Genomic DNA, 23,993 nt, shown 5'->3' with positions numbered 1-23,993 from the left:
CTTGATAAGCTGAAGTGTTCATACAAATAAAAATGTTTTTAAAATTACCACAATTTTTAATAGGATGTGTTACGCCTGCACCCCAACTCTGAGGGGCTGAAGGGTAGGAAGTAGCCCCCTCCTTTTTGAGAATCGCAAGATCGCTATTAATTCAGGTCAGGAGACCCAGGAAATGAGAGAGAGACGCAGAATCCACAGGGGGTTTGGAATGTCCTGGCCCTCAGCGATTTCAAAGCCACGGGAACCGGCCATTGTCTCTTGGAGATGGAATTGTGTATTGAGCGCTGTGCTATTCATCGATGCCCTCAAGGAATGACCAAAAGTGGGCTGGTTGAGGGGTGGCATCCTTCCAACCTGATTGACATCTGAGACCCTGTGAGTCAGGATAAAAGAGGGTCTGGGGAACGGCCCCTTTAGACGCACCAGAAGAAATGCTAGAAATCCTGTAACAGCGTAATAGCGAAAGCCGGTGGAAAGCCCACGTGCGTCCTTTTCCATTTGCCTCGGAATTGGTGGGCCTTACCACGGAAGAACGGCTTTAGCTAAAACAAAGGAGAAATCAGCCCCAATGACTCTCGAAGGATTGACATCATAAAAGGAATGGGCAAGTTTTAAACTCTCTCTCTTGACTCCAACCAAAGGCTGCAGCCTGCAGCTTGAATGAACTTGAGTGACTTTTATATTTCCAATACATTATCCCCTAGACAACGATAGAGTTACTTCTTATTGATTATTATTATACCCGCGCTTTTAGATTTAGTATTGACGACGTATATTATCTGTATGGTTGCATTGATATTATTTTTGTGTATTTTTATCAATAAATACTGTTCAACCGCCAGGAGTAAGATATGTTAAAGTGCCGGGGTTGATTGTATTTAATGTATTTAAGTAAACTACTTAAGAACTTTTTAAAAGCTATTATTAATGCTTTTGGAGAGAGTGATTTAGATGCATATCATATTTTTACTGAGTTAAGTATTGTATGTAATTAGTTTTGCTACAACAAGTGTATGGGACATTGGAAAAAATGTTGAATTTCCCCATGGGGATGAATAAAGTATCTATCTATCTATCTAAAATAGTACCATCAGACTTCAACGGACCTCTCTATCTTTGCTAGTAAGTGACCCAGTTACGGGGTACGTAACAGATGCAAGAATTACAAACCCCATTTCCAGAAAAGTTGGGATATTTTCCAAAATGCAATAAAAACAAAAATCTGTGATATGTTAATTTACGTGAACCTTTATTTAACTGGCAAAATTACAAAGAAAAGATTTTCAATAGTTTTACTGACCAACTTAATTGTATTTTGTAAATATACACAAATTTAGAATTTGATGGCTGCAACACACTCAACAAAAGTTGGGACAGAGGCATGTTAACCATTGTGTTACATCACCTTTCCTTTTAATAACACTTTCTAATCGTTTTGGAACTGAGGATACTAATTGTAGTAGATTTGCAATTGGAAATTTTGTCTATTCTTGCTTGATATAAGACTTCAGCTGCTCAACAGTCCATGGTCTCCGTTGTCTGATTCTCCTCTTCATGATGCGCCATACATTTTCAATAGGAGATAGATCTGGACTGGCAGCAGGCCAGTCAAGCACACACACTCTGTGTCTACAAAGCCACGCTGTTGTAGCCCGTGCAGAATGTGGTCTGGCATTGTCCTGCTGAAAAAAGCATGGACGTCCCGGGAAGAGACGTCGCCTTGATGGCAACATATATCTCTCTAAAATCCTAATATACGCCTCAGAGTCAATGGTACCTTCACATACATGCAACTCACTCATGCCGTGGGCACTGAACCACCCCCATACCATCACAGATGCTGGCTTTTGCACCTTTCGCTGATAACAATCAGGATGGTCGTTTTTATCTTTGGCACGGAGAACTTGACGCCCTTTTTTTCCAAAAACTAGCTGAAATGTGGACTCATCTGACCACAGCACACGGTTCCACAGTCTTTCGGTCCATCTGAGATGAGCTCAGGCCCAGAGAACTTGCCGGTGTTTCTGCATAGAGTTGATGTACGGCTTCCTCCTTACGTAATACAGTTTCAAGTTGCATTTCTGGATGCAGCGACGGACTGTGTTAAGTGACAATGGTTTTCCGAAGTACTCCCGAGCCCAGGTGGCTATAATTGTCACAGTAGCATGACGGTTTCTTAGGCAGTGCCGCCTGATGGCTTGAAGATCACGCGCATTCAACAGTGGTTTCCAACCTTGCCCATTATGCACTGAGATGTCTCTAAATTCTCTTAATCTTTTCACAATATTATGTACTGCAGATGTTGAAAGACCTACATTCTCTGCAATCTTGCGTTGGGAAATATTCCTTTTGAACTGACTAACAGTTCTCTCACGAATTTTGGCACAAAGGGGTGAGCCCCGACCCATCCTTGCTTGCAAAGACTGAGCCTTTGATGGACGCTACTTTTATACCCAGTCATGATACCTCACCTGCTACCAATTAGCCTGCTTTATGTGGAGTCTTCCAAACCGGTGTTACTTGAATATTCTGTGCACTTTTCAATCTTATTTTAACTCTGTCCCAACTTTTGTTGAGTGTGTTGCAGCCATCAAATTCTAAATTTGTGTATGTTTACAAAATACAATTAAGTTGGTCAGTAAAACTATTGAAAATCTTTTCTTTGTACTTTTGTCAGTTAAATAAGGGTTCACATGAATTAACATATCACAGATTTTTGTTCTTATTGCATTTCGGAAAATATTCCAACTTTTCTGGAAATGGGGTTTGTAATATTTTAAAGGGACAGCAGGTTAAGCATATGTAATAAACTTTTGTCTTTTCCACGTGAAGTAAATAAAACATTCATGAGTAGATGGACATCCACGCACACAGTTTACTGCCTTTCATCATTAAACCTTTTAATGCTAAGGACAGCTGTGTAACCTATACTTAATCTTTTGACCTGAAAGTACACAGCTAATGAAAGGGAAGAGAAAAAGATCATGAGGATTCCAAAATAAGAGGTGAGAGTTATTTCAATTCCCAAGCAATGAGACCTGATGAATGATAAAAGGTCATTGTGGCCTGTTTTCTTTCTCTGTGCAGTCTTAATTACTCCCAGTGGTTGGCAAGGTTCATTTTAAGGCAATAAAGTATGAGTGTTTAATCAACCTGTTTTTCCTTTAGTGGAGAATGGACCGTATCCTCTTCTGGGGGGGTGCGTGCGGCACTAAATCACCTTACTAGTATTCCTCTGGAATCGTTGTCAAAAGTAAACCTCATGACTATTCGATTCAATTATTTTCTTCAATGAAAGGCTATACAGAAAGAGTTGTTTGGCGGCTCATGTTTTTGCTGTGAGATTAATATAGACAATAAAATCACTATAAGACATAGCTTATGTAACCATTGTGTAACATATTATTTACAAATTCAAACTGATGGCTTCTTAATGTGAAAGGAATTCCAGATTTTTAAGAGTGATTTGGCTCACCTTTTCATTGTGGTTGGACTGCTTCAATCCATTATAGTGATAAACAGTAAACGATTCTGGAATAGTAGATTCCTGAAAATACAGTACAATTCAATACTTCAATGTAGGTTTTGCATTTGGTTTTCAAAATAGACCATGTAGTTTTTACTTATGATCACATGCACAGATTAAAGCTGATGTTCTTGACAAATGAATGCTATCCTCATGTTACAACAGTTCCCGAGAACTATTCATAATTTTAACTGTTTCTAAGTAAAAAATGAACAGAAACACAATATGGGAGAGAAGCAGAGAAACAGAGGTGATGGGAGAGGAAGCTTATATGGGAAGAGCAGCCTCCAGCGAGTCTCACTGAGCGAGCGAGAGAGTGAATCTGCACAATGCTTACAGCTCCTATGTGTTGCCTGGGGGATGTAATATGGAAAGAGATGGTACAGAGGAACATCCAGCTCCCACCTGGTAGAAGATGCTTGTAGCCCTGCAATAGGCAGCAAATCCATCCCCATCCATTCCACTGGCCTCCCAAATACTCGCTCATATATATGAGAGTCTATAAGTCAGATGGTCATAATATAGGAAGATCTGTACAGTGAATTGCTATATATAAACTAAGAAATACCACTCAAAGCCTTTTGCTTTGGATATTTATTTATTTACTCATTTTAAAATATGTGGATAATGTCTATTCCTCATTGTTTTGAGAAGACATTAATAAGACACTGTTTTCAAGAATGTCTGTAGTGCTTCTGGTGGAGTTAATCGCAAAGTGTTCTTTATTAGGGAGTTCTAGGATTTAGAGCAGGGCAGCATTCTACAGTATTTCCATGAGGATAATGTCTGTCTCGGAGGGAAGTCAGCAGGTAGCAGGTGGCATGGTAACACAGTGGTTAGCATAATGGAATTACAGAAATAGCTGTTAAAATCAGAATTTAATTCCTGCCATTGTCTGCAGGGAGTTTGTACATTTTCTCCATGACTGTGTGTCGTTTCCCCAGCCGCTCCAGTTTCTTTCCATATTCAAAAACTGTAAGGTATGGCTTAGTAAGTTTTGGGCATGCTATGTTGGAAGCTTGGTGACACTTGTGTGATGCTCAGCACAATCTGCGCTGATGCAAAACATGCATTTCATTCTGCCTAATGTAGACTCTTTTTACTTATAGCACGCCTTGCCTCAGCTTTAACAGGTTAGCATTTCATTTTAGGTGGATATGTTACTGCTTCTGTCATGCCATTCCACACTCCTTAACAAACCAGAGTTGATACCTCGACTTGTACAGTAATGCAGAGTGAGGTTATACTGGGATATTACACTACAGATTCCGGTGCGATGCTCTGATGGGCCAAAGTGCCTCACTGACTCTCAGTTAAATTGCCAGAACTGTTATGTATCTATCCTATTTAGTATGTTGGTAGTGCCACACAACACAGAGTCCTCAGTATGAGGAAGGGAAGGACAATGATAATCAGGAAGAAAACTTTTTGTTCATGTTGAACTGGTGGCATGAGATTTAATGGGAACCAAAGTCAACGTTCAAGAGCCACAAGACTAAATGGTGGGACAAAACATATAAAGGGATAATGATGGAGGATTCTGGCACAGTCTACATCAGACATGATGCTGTGAGTATGACTTTACCACACTTCTGCCTGTCTGTGAACAGCGGGAGACGTTGCTGAGTCTAAATTCAGTGCTTAAGGTTAGTATTGGTTGGTCCATGTAAACTGTATCTATACCTATTTTAATTTACTTTGGGTTGAACATTTAAGGCAGCTATGTAAGAGTCCGATACAAGGTCACTAATAAAAAGCATGCATTTTCATTTATGAAGAAACTAGTTACTCTAAGGTACAAGAAATAGTTTTGATATTTTTTATATTTCATAAACTGGGTTTCTTACAGTGTTGGATTACAACAATGATTAAACTGTTTATCTTGAGAAAAAACTGTCTCTGCTTTTTATTTCTTTCTTCCTAACTTGCCTGAGATTTGATAATTCAGCTTTCTCTTGTCTCCAGTTAAGTAAGCAAGATTTACAAATCAGTCTACAGTAATACTCTGAAGGAAGAAGGAAAATGTGAGGTTTTGTGATTTTTTGATAAATGTAGAAGACAGGACAGGTTAGTATAAGTGACACAGCTTGAACTGATTATATAGAAAGTTCAATGCAAAAAAGGAAAAGAGTATTTTTAGCTTTGGGAACAGATGGAAAAATATCTGGGGCAATGTAGTGAACTATGTTTAACCCTTTGAAGTGAAAGTCTAAGGAAATGCAAATTTAACAAAAACTGAGCTGACCACTTTTATGCTTGGGAATATAGTTATGTTATATTAAAAATAATTTCCCATTTCTCCATGAAGCCTTAAATTATACCTTCCTTAGTTATTATTTTAAGTTATGAACTAATAAAGGTTTGAAGATTTCATTTGTCGGCCTCTAGATGTCAATTTTTGATTATGAACTTCTATCATAGTTAATCATATCATATATTTTGTTGATTCAAAAGTTATCCCTCTCCCAAACAGTATAAAACATGGAGATTGAAAGCTTGGAATTAAAATAAAAATTGCTTCAGTTGATCCGAGAACTATCCTAACTTAAGTATCAGGGTTTCTTTAAAAAAGACATTTGTTAAATAGGTTCATATAGTTTTATAGGCACACTCTTTATTTCTGTGCCTGCTAAAGCAGAAAAGTTAATACAACCTGTTGTTTTTACCATCAAGACTGTTTAAGCTTTTTTCATTTTGGGCTGTTTAGATGTGTTCCATACAATTTCACAGGCATCAAGTTTCAAATAATACTCCCATTGCAGGCACATTGCCAACAGGATTTAGGGCACAATGACATAACTAGTAAAGTGACTGCCCGACAATACCCAAGACTAAAGTTATCCAACCTGTGTGGAGTTTGCACAGTCTCTCCAAGGCCACTTGGATTTTTTCTGGGTGCTCTGCTTTCCTCTCACATTCTACAGATGTATGTTTGGTGGGTAAGATTGTAATTTCCCCCTAGTGTGCAGGGAAATAGTAGAATTTTGGGGGAGTGGGGAGTTCATAAGAATGTGAAGAAAATAAAACTTGGGATTAATGTAGGATTGGTAGATGGTTAGTACAGACTCAGTGGGCTGAAGGGCCTGTTTCCTCATTGTACCTCTCGATGACTCTTCAGGAGTTGTATTTGCCTTTCAGAGGGACCAAAGTTTCAAAGGTTCAGTTTGGAGATGATATCAGCATAGGAGGCATGACATGCCTGCTCTTCCCACACTGAAACCCAAATAGAATTGCACAGGTGAACTATTTACATCAACCTATCTGAATTACATTATCATCATGACTTTACCTTATTCTCACATTTCCTCTTCTGCACTTAGAATATTAAAATTCTCAACACACATTGTTGATGTCTCCCTAACTCCCGAGTTAATCCAAAAGCATAGAAACAATATCTGTCCTGCCTTTTAAATTCCATCTCCCCACATAGATTTCACCATTCACTTATACTGGTGATAAGAAATTCAGCCATGACATTTGGTAATGGCAAAGTGGAGAATTTCAGAAGTTACTATCGGAGACTTGCTGAGAATGAAAAATTACAAGGTGTACAAGTATATAACTACCCTTGTGCTGTGTGTGTGTGTGTGATACAGGAAGAAAGTGAGAATTCTACACAGACAGCACCCAAGGTGCCAGATCTATGGTGCTGCGAAGCAAAAGCTCTGGTAGCAATTCAGGATGTGTCTGACTTTCTCATTAGTCTAAAAAAAAATTCCTATTCTTAATAGACCATACTACAGCGCCTTCAGCTGCAGATACTATAATGGAATCAGCCTCCACCATAGCTGTAGGTTGTGTATTTCTAATTCCAACTGCACACTGCGTAAACATTCTCTTCCTCTTCATCGTGTATCTGTGAACTCTAGTCCTTGATTGCCAGGACAGGTTAAAATATTTTGTTTGGGGATTTAAGTTTGCATCACTGGAAGGTCAAACTAGTACAAGTTTCATTGCATTACAACTCCATCAGCATGCTGCAATAGAATGTAAGTCTTACAAACATCAAAAATGTTTATTTTTTTGAGAGTAAGCTGCATTTCATGGGTTTTAGCACCTGAAGGGATATATAAAGTGTACAACAGTTTCTAGGCTCAGGTTACTTTAGCTTCTGCTGGAATTTATTCTCTAGGGAGTCAGAACCCCATACAATAATACAACTTCCAACATCACAGCAAGTTTTTCTGCTGGCAGTAGGAGCTTGGAATTTAGCCGAGTAATCCTCAATAAATGAAAGCTATAATTGATTGTTAGGTATGATGGCCGTTCTTCCTTATGCCTTTAATTCCCTACCAAAGCTTTAATCCCTTTTGAGTAATGCATCTGGTGGATAGCAACAAAATATGCAATATCATATTTGGAGCAATCAAACATAAACATATGATTTTAAATACTGCACAAATGTTATTTTAGTAAAATGTGAAATCAGATACTTTACCTGCTCAGGAAAAAATTCTTGTAGAAATGTTCCCAATAAAATGATACCTAGTCCTTCTGGGTCTAATTTATTCTTCATAATATTCACACTGCAATACAGAAAACAACCCATTGAAACAGCCATATGAAACATCAGGCACAGATTATAAACAGTTTCTGTTTGTTATGACACACAATATTCAATGGCACTTGGTGGTTTGGCAAAACCGAAAATTGACATGTTATAAGTTTTTTGGTTCCCTTTACTTGGAGGCAAGAATGCCAAAGCATGTGAGTGTTTCTACTACCTGTAAGGTACAAATCAGGAGGCTGAGAGTACATCCTCCACTTGCCTGCTTGAGCACTACCACGACCTTGCATACTCATTCCCACCAACATGTGATGGCAAGTTGTACCATTTATAAAAAACTATACAGTAGCTCATCAAAGCTCCTCTTGCTGTATTTCCCAAATACATAGCTGTAACTCTAGCAGACAAGAGCAACTAGGCTCAAGGCAAGCTGCCTTCAAGTCACATACATGAGAACATAAGAAACAGAAATATGAGTAGATCATTCAGCCCTCACATCTACTCCAGTACTCAATGATCACGTGGAAGACTGATTATAGCAATATGCTTGAGCTGTCAGAAAAGATATACACGTTGGAAAATTGATCAAAAGGAAGGGGTTGTGGAGAAAGCAGGAAACTCAACCACAATAACGGTTGATTAAGAAAGGTGATTGAAATGATTGTGCACAGCAGCTAGATCAGAAGTTGAAATGAACAAAAGAGTATACATAAATACACCTGCAGATACTGCATTTAATTTTGATAATGGTGGTGATAAGGTTAATAAATATGAAAGTAGTAAGGAAACTATAGACTATTGTAGAAATATTGGAAGAATTTCCTTAAAAGCTACGGACATTCAAAATGATGGAGATGTAGGAGCAGTACATTAGGCCGTTTGGTCCATTGAGTCTGCTCCGCCATTTCATCATGGCTGATCCAATCTCCCTCTCAGCACCAATCTCCCGACTTCTCCCCATCTACCTTCACGCCTTGACCAATCTAACAACCTCTGTCTTAAATATACAAAAAAATTTTGTCTCTACAGGTACCTGTGGCAAAGATTTCCACAGATCCACCACTCTCCGGCTAAAGAAATTCCTCCTCATCTCCAATCTAAAAGGACGTTCCTCTATTCTGGGGTTGTGTCCTCTGGTCTTAGACTCTCCCATCATAGGAATCATCCTCTCCACATCCACTCTATCAAGGCCTTTCACTATTCAATATTCAAATGAGATCACCCCTCATTCTTCTGAATTCTAGTGAGTACAGACCGAGAGCCATCAAACGTTTTTTATTATGACAAGCCGTTCAAACCTGGAGTCATTTTCCGGAATCTCCTTTGAACCATCTCCAGTTTCAGCACATCCTTTTTAAGATAAGTGGCCCAAAACTGCTCATTAAGTGAAGTCTCAACATTACACTCTTGTTTTATATTCTAGTCCGCTTGAAATGAATGCTAACATAGCATTTACCTTCCTCACCACAGACTCAACCTGCAAATTAACCTCGAGGGAATCCTGCACAATTACTCCTAAGTCCCTCTGCACCTCAGTTTTTTTTGTATTTTCCTCTCCATTTAGAAAATAGTCAACCTTTTCATTTCTTCTACCAAAGTGCATGACCATACACTTCCTGACACTGCATTCTATCTGCCTTTTCTTTGCTCATTACCTTTATCTAAATCCTTCTGTAGCCTCTCTACTTCCTCAAAACTACTTGCCCCTCCACCTACTTCATACCATCTGCAAACTTTGCAACAAAGTCATTAATTCAATTCCATCATTCAAATCACTGACATATAACATAAATCGGTCCCAACACAGAACCCTGTGGACACCACTAGACACCGGTAGTCAACCAGAAAAGGCTCCCTTTATTCCTACTCTTTGCCTCCTGCCAATCAGTCACTGTTTTATCCATGCTAGAACCCTTCTTGTAATACCATGAGCTCACAGCCTGCTGCCTCATGTGTGGCACCTTGTTCAAGGCCTTCTGAAAATGTCAGTTCACAACATCAACTGATTCTCCTTTGTCTATCTTGCTTGCATTCGAACAGATTAGTCAGGCAAAATTTTCCCTTGAGGAAACCATGCTGACTACGGCCTCCTGCCTCCCTTTTACACTTTATGTATCTGAAGCAACCTTTAGTATCCCCTTTAGTATTATTGGCTAGCTTACTTTCATATTCCATCTTTACCTTCTTAATTACTTTTTTATTTATTGATTGGTTGTTGGTCAATGGGGAAAGAAAATCAGTTGAATTGAATGAGGCAATATATCCTTCACTCTCATTAACAAAAGTTGATAAAGGTGGCAAGATGAAGTAAGAATATAAAAGTGAGCATTAAAGAAAATATGATTTATGGGAGATTTTTTGTGTAAGGAAACCATTATCAAAAATAAGTGAGAGCTAACCACTAAGGCTGGAGACATGTACATCACCTGTGATAGTGGTGCAAAGCTTTGGAAACATTCACTGCAAATAAAACTATTAGTTCTAAAACTGAGATAAAATAAGTAGTAAAAAACTAGGGATGAAAACTTTGAGTATCGTTTATTGTCTCAGGATCTGCAGGTACAGTCATTTAAAAAAAAAACACTTCTAGTTTCATTTTTACAGTAGAGCTGAAGAGTAAAACAATCACTCTGCTCCAACTATTCTACAGTTCAAACCTCATCCCATATTTTTGCATAACTTTGGTGCCAGAATTAGACTGAAGTTGGCCCTTTTGCCAGTACAAATCTGGTACTATTCAAAACTATTTGCCTTGCATCGCCTTTTTTGGGAGAAAAACTCAGATCAGGTCATTTGTGCTTAATTTTTTATACAAGCAAAGGCAGGAGTAAAAATCCAAAGATTCCACCTGTCAGCCTTTAAAAATTGTACTGCATTGCTCGTGAGGTAAAAAAAAATCCACTGATTAAATAGATTTATCTTGTATTTGTGCTTGTGCTTGTCTTCCAAAAGATCTTAATTCTGATACTTGAAAGGCAAGCAAATCAAAAGGAAGCTGCATCTAAATTATCTTACAATAAGAAAATCACAATAACAACAATTGTAGGTTTAAAGACACAGCTTATATTGCCTTAAAATTTACAGGGACAATGTCAAGCAAAGACAGAAGTTGATTTTCAAAATGAAAACTTCCAATATGAAATAAATGTGAACTTCCCTGCTTTCTTAAAAGCATGAGATTTGCGTACCATTCATATGACAATCCAGAGACTGATAACTTAGAAGTCTACTGAGTGCATTTGTCAAGATTTGCATTTGGTCAGGACTGGGCAAGACGTGGTCACTAACTGAACAGCAGTTGGCAGCTATAATTTGGTTAAAAAATCTTGGATTTTTGTTTCACATTTTAAAATAAATTCTAAATAAATCCAATTATTTTGTAACAAGATTTTGTTACTATCATTTGCTGATTACTCAGTAAAAGGTTATTGCTTTAAGGCATCACTGGTCATTTCTTAAGCCATTCAGTTGTACTACTTGCGGATTGAAAGCCTTCAATTTGAATACTTCTGGGAAAATAGTTAGCAACACATTATAATGTAATGCTACACTGAAATTTGTACTGAAGTGGGCATGTGAAATTATTGATATCTACAGCCCACTTGTTCAGTGCTTATTCATGACCATGTTTCATTTCTTTGCTTCAGAGGGTACTTGAGTAAGTTTTTAGAAAATTGTGGATGCCTTTTAAGTCTAATCATAGAAAGTCTTGGAATCACGAGCAAGATTCCATCAAAATTGGAGAAAGAACAAAAAACAACTTGTGCTGAAGACCAGACAATTCACACCCTCCTTATGGAGAGTGCATAAAAGAGGGAAAATAATCTAAGGCATATTTCAGTAAAGTCTATAGTGGACCATTGATAAATAGATCATAAAAATGTGAGATTGAATTGCAAAGAAACAAAAAATTTCAATTCCATTAGTCAGTCTTAAAATTCACTAATTTCTCATCCATTTAATATTGCTACATCCATTCATGTTTGCCTATTGCAGATTTATCCAATATTGTCTTGAAAATTATTACATCTTACAATGATACCACCTTAAAGTAAACCAATCCATCTCTTATCCCAGTACAGAGTTTGCAGTTTAGATATACACTCACATTTGCACCTACGTAAATTCATATGCATTTTGTTTCAGAGCTTGCATTTGTGATGAATATTTCTTGAGGATTCAATGTATACCATTCATTTGGAATTGTAAACACTTTGATTTTTACTATTCTCCATTCTAAACTATGTACAGCATTATATTCTTTCCAATCTCAGTTATCAAAAGCTGACCAGGCAGGGTACAAAACTGTTAACTGTTTTTGTTGCTTTTAATTTCCAGAATAAAATTAGTTCTAAAAAAAATAAAATTCACATCTTGTTCATTTGGAAGGGGGTTATTACTGTTTCATTATAATGACAATACTTGTGTCCATCCAAAGTTTAGATATTTGAAATGCCCAGAATTATATGTTAATTTACAAATCGAACTTAGAAATAGCTTGAACTGATAGAGGTGAATGAACACCTCTAAAATTGTAACCTGAGATTTGTGAGGTAAATGCAGCACTTAGCGAGTAGAAAGAAATAAGACTTTTTTTCTGAATATAAGGGAGAAGTGCATCAAAAGGTCTAACTTTTTTGTTGTACTTATTTAGTAATATTGCAATTATTTAGTTAAGTATCCTTTGTTGTTTACATAATGCATTGCAAGTTATATGTAAAAGTGCGTAAATGGCATGTCATTACTCTGCCACGTCATACATATGCACCTCACTTAAAATAAAAACAAAGTTAGACTCGCATTCCCCGCTACCTGTTTCCTTTTAATTAGTTTTATGTTTTGGATTTACAAAATATAATCGCGGCCATGAGGAAGTTCTAAACTAACCTGAGACGACTACTTACTTGTTGAAGCGCAGTAAGATGTTCAAGTTTTAAAAAGTGCAGCAAAAGACAGTCAATTAAAAAATACAGCACAACACATACTTTTTTGGGAAGGGACAGACATAGCTGAGTTAAAAAAATACGGCTGAAAACAAACATATTCATGGGTTCATAAGCAGTGAGTACCAGGTGATAATAATCATAATTTTTTTAAAAAGCAGAAATGGGTGGCTACATTATGAAGATTAACATGTATAATTGCACAAGAGATGACTGGATACTGAGTGAATTCAGCAGTACTTTGAAGATAATGAAACAGCCAATGAGAAGTGAATGCCAATTTTGCTGAGCACATTGGATTTAAAGGCTACAGTGTGTTTAGAAGTCAAATTGCTCCAACCAAACAATGAGCTTTGCTGATACTGTGAAAGTAATGCAGGAACAAGTAGAACCAAACATACTGTTGATTGCAGAATGTGTTAAGTTTCATAAGTGGAATCAAAAGGAAGGAGAGTCCATTTCAACATACGTGGCTGAACTGAAGAAGTTGTTTGAACATTGTCAGGTCAGTGATGGGCTTAATGATGTACTGAGAGATTGTTTAGTTTGTGAAATCTTATACGAAAATATTCTAACTGAAACACAACTGAGTAAATGAAAATGAGCGTGGATAAAATTGCAATGTCTAAACAGAAAGCGGCCTGGCTGAACAAACTGTGTTACCACCATGGCAGGGGCTCACATACACCAGACCAGTGCAGGTTTAAAGGCGAAATTTGCAGAAAATACAACAAAAATGAGTGGACTGCCTAGGGAAGAGAAATAGATAAAATGTCAAGTTGCAGTTTCAAAATGCTGCTGATGAAAAGTCTGAGGGACATTGGACTGCATAGCCTTGAGATTTATAATGTGAAAACTAACAGAAAAGCAAATTGACTTACACCTGAAATGAATGGCAAATTAATTAAAATGGAACTGGACACTGGCTTGGCTGTTTCAGACATTCCACAAAATGAGTTTAAATGGCATTTCAAAGATACTGAACTGAAACCTGCAGATATCCAACTAAGAACTTACACTAGAGAACAGATTAACTCCTGTGGGAATGACATTAGTAACAGTAAAATATCCTTATCCGTGGGGGATTGGTTCCAGAACCCCCGCGGATACCAAAATTCGCTGATGCTCAAGTCCTTTATTTAACATGTATTAGTACGGTGGTCTTTAGGACCCAGCGGAACCCTGGACTTTATTTAACGTCTCCGTGCAGTGGACATTAGGACCAGGTGGCGCAGATCTGAATCTGGAATGTTTCTGTTCACGAAAATAATCACGATCGCGATTAAAAATAATGTGGAAGTAATAAAGCGATTGGAAAGAAGTAAAACGCCATCGGTTATTGGAAAAGCGTTAGGCTACAGTCGGTCAATGACCTGAACAATTTTAATGAAGCATGTGAAAGGCCCTGCCCCAATGAAAGCTACAATTATTACTAAGCAACGCAGTGGTTAAATTATTGAAATACGTATGTTTCTTAAGTGCTTTATATGCATAGAAAGGAAAAATATGTGTTATATACTAAGAAAAACATTTGACTGACGCTAAATAATACCGGATGTACCTGTTCCGACTTAAAGATGGACTCAGGAATGGAACTCATTCATAACCCGGGGACTGCCTGTACTTTTAAGTCATTTCTAGATTACTAATACCTAATACAATGTAAATGCTATGTAAATAGTTGTTATACTGTATTGTTTAGGGAATAATGACAAGAAAAAAATAGTCTGTATATGCTCAAGCAATGAGTGCTGGAGAGAGAACTTCTGGGTTTTCCCGATCTGTGGTTGATTGAATCCGCGCATATGGAATCTGCGGAGGAGGGCCGACTGTATTGCAACAAACAATTGGGCTTTAATGTGGTAAAAATGGGAGGGCCGGCATTGTGGGAGAATGAGCGGCTGAGATAAATACAACTTGATTGGAGATCCATCCATCATTTGCATGGCATATGCCCTGTAATTGAGCCAACTGAAAGCGAATTATGACAGAATGATGCCACAGCTATGTTCAACGATGGTATTGGAAAATTCAAGCATATCAAGGGTAAAGTAGTGCTAAATGAAAATACCACATCTAATTTTTATAAAGCCCATCCGGCTCCTTACACCATTTGCAATAAAGTAGCCAGTGAGCCAGATCACATTGAAGCTGAAGGAGCTCTTTCCAAAGTTGAATGGAGCCCATGGGTTAGTTTAGGCAGATTGTGTTTGTCTATAATTGTGACTTAGATGAAGATCAGACCACATTTTAAGAATAATGAATGCAGAAAACCAGATAAATTCAAAGGGTTCACAAACTTTTTCTTGCAACTGTATCTAAGTTGAGATGCATTTTATATTAAGCTGAACCTATACCCAAGCAGGGATGAGAGTTGTGTATTTAATATTTCAGTAGTATTGTAAATATATTGTTTGATTAAGCATTCTTTGTTGTTTACATAATGCAATGCAAGTTATATGTAAAAGTACGTAAATGGCAAGTGACATTACACCACATCATCATACATCTTGCTAAAGTAAAAAATGAAACATCCCGGCTCTGTGTTTCCTTTCAATTAGTTTTTTTTATATTTTAGGGTTACAAAACATAACAGCATCCAAAATAACTTGGATTAGCTGAAGCAAAAGTCTTTTTCAGTATTTGGGAAGATGAAATATTGGAAGGCATTGGCTAAATTTAAGAGATGTCTGAGAGATTTTTTTCATGGAAAATGGAGGCTGCCTGGAAAGCAATGCCAGGGGTGGGGTGAAACACTACCCGGGTATGACAGCAAAATGATAAGGACATTTAAGAGGCATTTAGACAGACGCATGGAAAGGCAGGGAATAGCTTGATTTAGACCATGTGCAGTTTATATTAGCATCATGATCAGTGCAGACATGATGGGCTGAAGGGCCTGTTCCAGGGCTGTAGTGTTCTCTGCAAATTCCTGAAGTAATTTTTTTTGTAATTATAATTCCTCTCTTTTATTCAGATATCTTGATTTGACATCTAGCTTAGAGCATTTTTAAAAGTTTTGTAACCTTACTTTTATTCTTCAATGGCATATCATACTATTTTAAATCATCACACCATGCTCATTCCTTTTTTTCAAGCCCCCAACAATTCCATATGTATAGCAAAGTTAATTTGAGCTATATCAAAGGTTTTATATGCTATACTTCACCAGTTTCTCTGTTATATGGACCTTTCCTGTTAATCCCAAAGTATTTTATTCAGCAAACTACTTAATAATTCAATGCCTAGAATTAAGTAACTCAATTACATTGGACATGCTTTGTTTAAAATACAACTTGAATCCCAATCGATAATCTTGCATATGTATCTTCTAAGAGCTGACATTGGGGCAAATATCGACAAAACATTTATTTCAAATCTATGACTTCACCTGAAATACTTCTATCGCAAGATTGTGAAAACAAGTGTCACACATGATGATGTTGCCTCATTTGGTTTAGCGAGCTTTGTCAAGAATTTGGATACTTTGTTACATATTTCCATACTGGCAGGCTACCATGTAAGTTTAAAAGCTTACAGGCACTATGCACACTACTGTATTAAATCACAAGTAACACCTTAATTAAACTCTCATTAAACTGTGGTACTTCTACTATTACACATATTGTTAATCTGTCTCTCCAACGTACCATTCATCTCTTGAGAAGCAAAGCTGACTTTACAAAGTTGAAATGTATTAAATTTTCATATGTTATCCTACATGAAAGTGACAATCTTTATATTATAGAAGCAACCAAGCTATCGAGGCTGTAACATACATCTTCAATACATTCTTCAACATTTCAGCATTTTTGATGTAAAAAGTACATGTTTGGTATCCTATATATTGCTGAGAGAAATTTAGAATTTAGAATAATGTCAAGAGTGCAGCCAAGGACAAAAATGGAATGAGAATTATTCAGCTAGAACACAGAATTTCCTTTCTTGGAACTCATTAGGCACCTGAAACATACATGGTATGCTGTGCTTGAGAAGGGATTTTTGTTGATTGAATTATGATTGCAGGGTTGCATTAACAGAAAACCTTTAAACCAAAACAAAGTGAGAGCAAAACTGAACCAGGAATTAGTAGGACCTTTAATCTTAATCTCAGTTATGTTTGATCTTCTGTGGTACATTCTTTTTTTTAAGGATAAGAAGAAAAGTACAGTTTTCCAGGTTATTTTAGTAATAACACAGTAGATGAATAATGAAAATGTAATGAATATGCATCAGAATTTTTAGATATTAAGCCACTATTTTGGTTTAAAGTACATGGAACGTGGATAAGAGTAATCCTACTGGGATGGCTGTCAATAGCCAAAAGCGTTGCTAATGGAGTGGAAGATTGCCTGCAAGGAGGTATGGTAGAAGAAACCATCAAGATGAATGCTGGACTCTGATTAAAAATAACGCATTTGTGTAAAAAATTAATATTACTATACAGTTAAGTCAAAATATTCTTGCATGCATCTATATTGCCAATTAATATGAATCACTGTCAGAAATGTAAAGGAAAATCTATAATTTTATTTTTGTTACAAACTGTAAAGGAAGCTTTTTTAAATCATAGTAACACAGAGAACACATACTATTCAGGTTCTGACACCAGATCCAAGGCTCTCATCACATCTTCCAGCAGTGTGTCTGGTATAAATCCATTATCTGTAATGGAACAAGAAAAATCTTTGATTTAAAAACCTCAGAAACTTTGTAATGATGGATACAAGAAACAGTTCATTATTTGAGGAAGATCAGAATTCTGATCTTAGCACTTTTGCTTGCTGTACGTTGCAATAAATGTTAGGAATGTCAAGCATTTATAACCAGAATTAAATCTCTGTCAGCTTTGCACATATAATTTGTACTAGTATTGCTTATAAGCTTTATCATCCAAGAAATGATTCAGCATAAATCTTCCAAATCAATGTAACACTTTAATCTTCGGATCCATCAAACAGCAAACCTGCAGGATCCCAAGAGTGATACAAAGCTAGTCCACAGCTGGTTTCCAATTATAGGTATTCCTATACTTAATATTCAGGCAATGATGCACACACATTTGTGTACATATGTCCCACATATGTACAGGAAGTGACATTATTGTTCACAGAAACAGATCACGTTTTCATATGGATATATTTATAAAATTGGCTTTGCACATGTAGAAAGCTCATGGTGAGGAATTGCATGGGGTACTGAAGTTTAATTTCTGCAATTACATTCAGCACATTAACTTGAATTAGCCTTCACTCTTAAAATCAATGTTTTCAAAAGACTTCCTTTCATTACTTCTTTCAATAATTAATGCAACTGATTCTCATTTGTCATTGAACTGGTCCAGCAAGACACTCTGCACAAGAGCAATTATGAATGGACAACAAATGTTTGCTTTGTCACCAAGGTCCAGAGCGTAAAAAAGTTACGCTAGTTAATGAAAGGATGTAATGGGCAAGAACCTAGTTCAACGAAACTATACCTGATAGCTACACAAAAACTATTCTGATGTCTTAGCCTTCTCAGACCCCGTAGGTGGACATAAATCCCATGGCCCTTTTTTGGGCATTGGGGGCTTCCTCGTAGTGTTCTAGTAATACGTGCTTCATCTCTCACATTATCACATCCCCAAGATGTGCAAAATGCAGTCATTTCTTACAACAGTGACTACTGTATAAAAAGTTTCTAATTTCTGTAACACTTACCCCACAGGCTGGTATATGTCTGTTGTTCTAAAGATATTTTCATTTTTTTCTTACAAAATTTAAATGCTGTGCAATCAGATTCACCAAACCAATTACACTTCTACTAATATCCCGGATGCATTACTCCTAAAGATGTACATAACAATCTTAAATTACCAAAGGGAAGATGCCTTCCAGTCATTATAATTAATAGCATCAAATGTTTCCTTTCTTGCTATTTCAATAAAAAATACCAAAAGGTGACGGTCAATGACTATTTCAGTCATAATTTCTGCATGCCTTTTATTATTGCTCAGCTTTAATCTCCTCAAGCATCACATAGCCCTCCCACATTTTTTACTGAGCTGAAGTTAACAGAGGTAGCAGAAAGAGCTCAGCCATGTCTACTCAACAATGAACTGCCTACAAATATTTGTTCTTACTAATAATACAAGCTGTGAAACAGCCCTATGGTATTCATATGGCAAATGCCTCTTAAGCTAACTCCTGGCACTTTTAACAATAAAGGAAGTTTACAGAACAATGATGTTTCAAACTGAATTTTCAAAGTCATAAACTATGGCATTAAAGAAAACAGAATATTTAAGAGGCACAGTTAGAAAGGAATAAGAGAGGGCTATGTGTTGGAATAGGAAATATGATTAAGTTAAGAATTCAGCAACCACTTTTCCTTCGTTCCATTCTAATTATTCATCTCTTTTTAATATGTTGGAATGAAATCTATTTTTATCAGAAGATGCTGCACAATGTGTTCAACTACAAACACACACCTGAAAGGTGACAAGATGACAATTTCTGTACTGTTTGGATGTTTTGCAACTTATGTGCTTTATTAAACTTCTCTTGTTAATCGATGCTGTTGATGTTCTAAACACTATTAGGCAACCAGTAATGAAAACATTACATTCATTATCCATAATTATGTTTTACTGGATTGTAAATGAGTTAATATGCCAGAAACTTTTTTAATGTTGAGGTTACATTAGATCTTCCCTAGTTTTCAGAACTATATTAATCTGAAAAATCCAGTATTAATTACAGAATTAACAAAGTGGTGGAAAAGCACAAGCATATTGTCAGTCATAATTGTTTGTAACGATCTACTGGTCATTTTTGGTATAATCAATCAAATTAAATAAATTATGCTTTTCAAGTGATTATCTGCAATGCTCTTACAATATTACTGATGAAGTGAGAATGCAATTGGAAGTGTTCTGATCTAATGTCAACAGGATTCAAGGTCCTTCAGTTTAGTCATTGATAACTTGTGACTTGAGAAATTATTAATTTAAATAGGAAACACTAGGCATTTATGATGGTACTTTCCTTCCAGAAACTTGTGTAAGAAAGACTTAGTGCTGTTATAATACAACTGTTTTTATTGTGCAACTTTTAAGAAAGTAGGATACAAATAAGCTTTACAGCATCTTGAGCCTGCTCTGCTGATAATAATGCCACAATTTATTGCATTGTATTTCTTTGCTAATTCTTATACCCACAGATTCCCACTGTACTCAAAAAATTACCAAGCTCAGATTCTAAGGAGTTTCAACTGAGTATTTATAACACTGTAAGGTGAAGCAATGAAATTAATTTCTTCTTGCTCAACCCTAAATAGCATTTCAGGGTAATAGTTTTTACCCTGTCCAAGCTGAAGTTCATTGTCAGCTGACTGTACATACTTGGGCATGCAGTAAGATGGCAGTGTGGCTGGTCGCAGCAGCCTCTGTGGTCCAAACAAAGATGCAATTGTTTGTCCTTCACGTCTTTTTTATGATCACAAAACACTGCTGGATATCAAGAACACCAAGCAATGCAGGTTTACCCCACTAGCAAGTTGCTTGTTAGTGAAGGAGCTGGACTTGTTGCGGACTGTGTTGCCGTCGACTAGAGAAAAGTGTTGGAGGCAGTGCGCAGTCCAACAAACGGTGCAAATCACTGTCTTGGACGTTTTTCTTGTGATCGCAAGACCCTGTTGAACAGTGGTAATGTATAATACTGCAAGTCCGATTCACTGGTTCATGGACAAGAACGACATAGCCTCAGTTAGTGCACAGACCAGGATCTAATGCCATAGGTTGCCAATTGCAGATGCCCAGGAGATCAGACGCTAAAGATAGTGTGGCACAGCAAGCATCCATGCTGGATTGGGGGCTGGACCCTCCATCGGTGCTACCCTCCAGTGTACGCTTGGTGGAAGCCAAGCTGGATTGCAATCAGCTGTGGCTACAGAAGTGTATAATGATTGGACTGCCTTGGGCTTCTTGCCAACAACATCCCATCAATCTGCTGCACATGACACACAGGGACGGGGTTTTTTTTGTGACTGTATGTGCCTTGTGCTGTGCTTGACAATAGGCACTGTGTTTTGCACCTTGGCCCCACAGGAATGCTATTTCGTTTGACTGCATTCATGGGTATTCATGCATGGTTGAATGACAATTAAACCTGAACTTGATATATACAAACACGAGAAATCCAAAGCAACATACACAAAGTGCTGGAGGAACTCAGCAGACATATTCCCCTGGACTACAGTGTACCCACAAAACATATATCATACACAGGACATAAAACGATATATTACCATTAATTAAAATGTAACTCAACGGGCGTGCAGCACAGATAAACAGTAAACAGTTCGCTGTTCTAGTAATGAGACTTCAGTGGTGGCAGGCTATTCATTAGTCTCACAGACTGAGAAAAGAAGCTGTTACCCAGTCTGGCAATCCCAGTCCTGATGCTCCTGTACCTCCTTCCTGATGGTAGTGGGTCATCAAGATTGTGGGATGGGTGGTTGGGATCCTCAACAATGCTTTGAGCCATTTGTATACAGAATTACACAGAATCTTCATATTCTATGCCTCCTACTGTTAGACTCTCCTAGAGGAAACATACAGCACTATAGCACAGCAACAGGCCCTTTAGCCCATCTTGTCCACACCGATCCATTAATATGAGTAGGCCATTGATCTGCACCTGGGCTATAGTCTTCCATATCTCTCACATTAATGTACTTACCCAAAATTCTCTTAAATGTTGAAATCAATCCACATCCACCTGCTGACAGTTTGTTCCACATTCTCAGTGAAGAGGCTCACTCTCAAGTTCCCTTTCATTTAAATATTTCACCTTTTATCCTTAACCCATAATCTATATTTCTAGTCTCAGCCAAACTCAGTAGAAAGAGCGTCTTGCTTCTCTATCTCTATTCCTATACCTAGCATCTACCTTGTTAATCCCTGTCTCAATCATCTAAACATGCATGAACATGGGTAAACCTCACCGAGTTGCTCCTAAGAGGAACTCTCTCACACCAGGAAATAAACTGGAAACACACACAAAATGCTGAACGAATTCAGCACGCCAGGCAGCATCTATGGAAAAGAGTAAACAGTTGAAATTTTGAACCGAGACCCTTCACCAGGACTAGAAAAGAAGACAGGAAGACAGAGCAAGGGGGGGGGGGGGGGGGGGGTTGGGAGGGATGAAGTGAAGGGCTGGGAAGTTCATTGGGGACAGAGATAAAGGGCTGGAGAAGGGGCTATCTGATAGGGTAGGGTAGAGGAAACCTAAGAAGGGGAAGGGAGAAGAGCACCTGAGGGAGGTAATGGGCTGGTAAGGAGATAAGGTGACAAAGGGAAATGGGAATGGGGAATGGTGAAGGAGTAGGGAACAATTATTGGAAGTTCGAGAAATCAATGTCCATATCATCAGGCCGGACTCTACCCAGACAGAATATAAGGTGTTGCCTCATCATGGCAGTAGAGGAAGCCATGGACTGACATAGCAGAATGGGAAATTGAATTGAAATGAATGGCCACCGGGAGATCCTGCTTTTTCTGGTAGATGCTTGGCAAAGTGGTCTCCCAATCTATTTTGGGTCTCACTGATATACAGGAGGCCACACCAGGAGTATCAGATACAGCAGATGATCCCAAAAGACTCACAGGTGAAGTGTCGTCTGGGAGGACTGTTTGGGGCCGTGAATGGTAGTGAGGAAGAAGGTGTAGGGGCAGGTATGGCACTTGCTCTGCTGGCAAGGATAAGTCCCAGGAGGGAGATCAGTGGGGACGGACAAATGGACAAGGGAGTCACTTAGGGACCATTCTCTGTGGAAAATGAAGTTGGGGGGAGGGAAAGATACGCTTGGTGATGGGATCCCATTGGAGATGACAGAAGTTACTGGGAACTATGTGTGGACATGGAAGTTAGTGGGGTGGTAGGTGAGGACAAGAGGAACCCTATCCCTGGTGGGGTGACAGCAGGATGGGGTGAGGGCAGACATGCATGAAATGGAAGACATGGGGGTGAGGGTAGCATTGATGATGGAGGAAGAAGAGCCCCTTTCTTTGAAGGAGGAGGACATCTCATTCATTCTGGAATGAAGCGCCTCATCTTGAAGAACTGACAGAAGGGGGGGGGGGGGATGACATTTTTACAAGTAACAGGGTGGGAAGAGTTATAGTCCAGGTAGCTGTGGGAATCAGTGGGTTTATAAAAGATAACAGTAGATAAACTGTCTCTAGAGATAAGAGACAGAAAGATCGAGAAAGAGGATGAAGGTGTCAGAAATGGATCAGGTAAACTTGAGGGCAATGCTTTACTGTGCCAGCAATGAGAATTCAATTCTGTTGTCTGTGAAGACATTTTCCCTGTGGCTGTGTGTGTTTCCTCTGGGTGCTACAGTTTCTTGCCACATTGCAAGAACATACAGGGTAGGGTAGTAAGTTTTAGGCATTCTACATTGCCACCAGAAGCAAAGCGAAACTTTCGAGCTGCCTAGGCACATTCCCAGCCTGTGCTGGCCACTGATGTAAACAATGCATTTTCACTGGATGTTTTGATATACAATTGCAAGAAAAAGTTTGGAACCCTTTGCAATTACCTGATTTTCTGCATTAATTACTCATAAAATATGGTCTGATCTTCATCTAAGGTTACAATAATAGACAAACACAACCTGTTTAAAATAATAATACACAACAATTGTATATCTTCTCGTCAACAGAGTGCACCATTTAAACAATCACAGTCTAGGTTTAAAAAAGTATGTGAACCTCTAAGTTAATGCCTTCCACAAAAGGCATTTGGAGTCAGGTGTTCCAATCAATGAGATGAGATTGGAGATATGGGTTATAGAGGATGCTCTGCCCTATGAAAAAACACACAAATCAGGTTACTGAGAGTCTGCTCTTCTGAAGAAAGAGCAGACCTCGATCAAAACAACTTTCAGAGGACCCTGAAGAATTGTAGAGATGCATGAAGCTGGAAAAGGCAACAAAAGCATTTCTAAAGAATCCTGCAAATATCAC

The 23,993-nt window shown here is 37.9% G+C and overlaps 1 protein-coding gene across 3 annotated transcripts in view; it reads right to left on the bottom strand.

The window, feature by feature from the left end:
- The window catches only part of mindy3 (MINDY lysine 48 deubiquitinase 3), a 118,518-nt gene that overhangs the window by 2,266 nt on the left and 92,259 nt on the right, over positions 1–23,993 (bottom strand). For all 3 annotated transcript variants that reach the window (XM_073054525.1, XM_073054526.1, XM_073054527.1), the window contains 3 exons: positions 17,569–17,641; positions 7,965–8,052; positions 3,476–3,547 (listed from right to left, as the gene is read on the bottom strand). In XM_073054525.1, the coding sequence (XP_072910626.1) occupies positions 3,476–3,547; positions 7,965–8,052; positions 17,569–17,641 (233 nt within the window). The remainder of the gene's footprint in view (positions 1–3,475; positions 3,548–7,964; positions 8,053–17,568; positions 17,642–23,993) is intronic.

Source organism: Hemitrygon akajei, chromosome 8 (assembly GCF_048418815.1).
Source record: "Hemitrygon akajei chromosome 8, sHemAka1.3, whole genome shotgun sequence".
Lineage (NCBI taxonomy): Eukaryota > Metazoa > Chordata > Chondrichthyes > Myliobatiformes > Dasyatidae > Hemitrygon > Hemitrygon akajei.
This window is presented reverse-complemented; position numbering and strand designations above follow the sequence as displayed.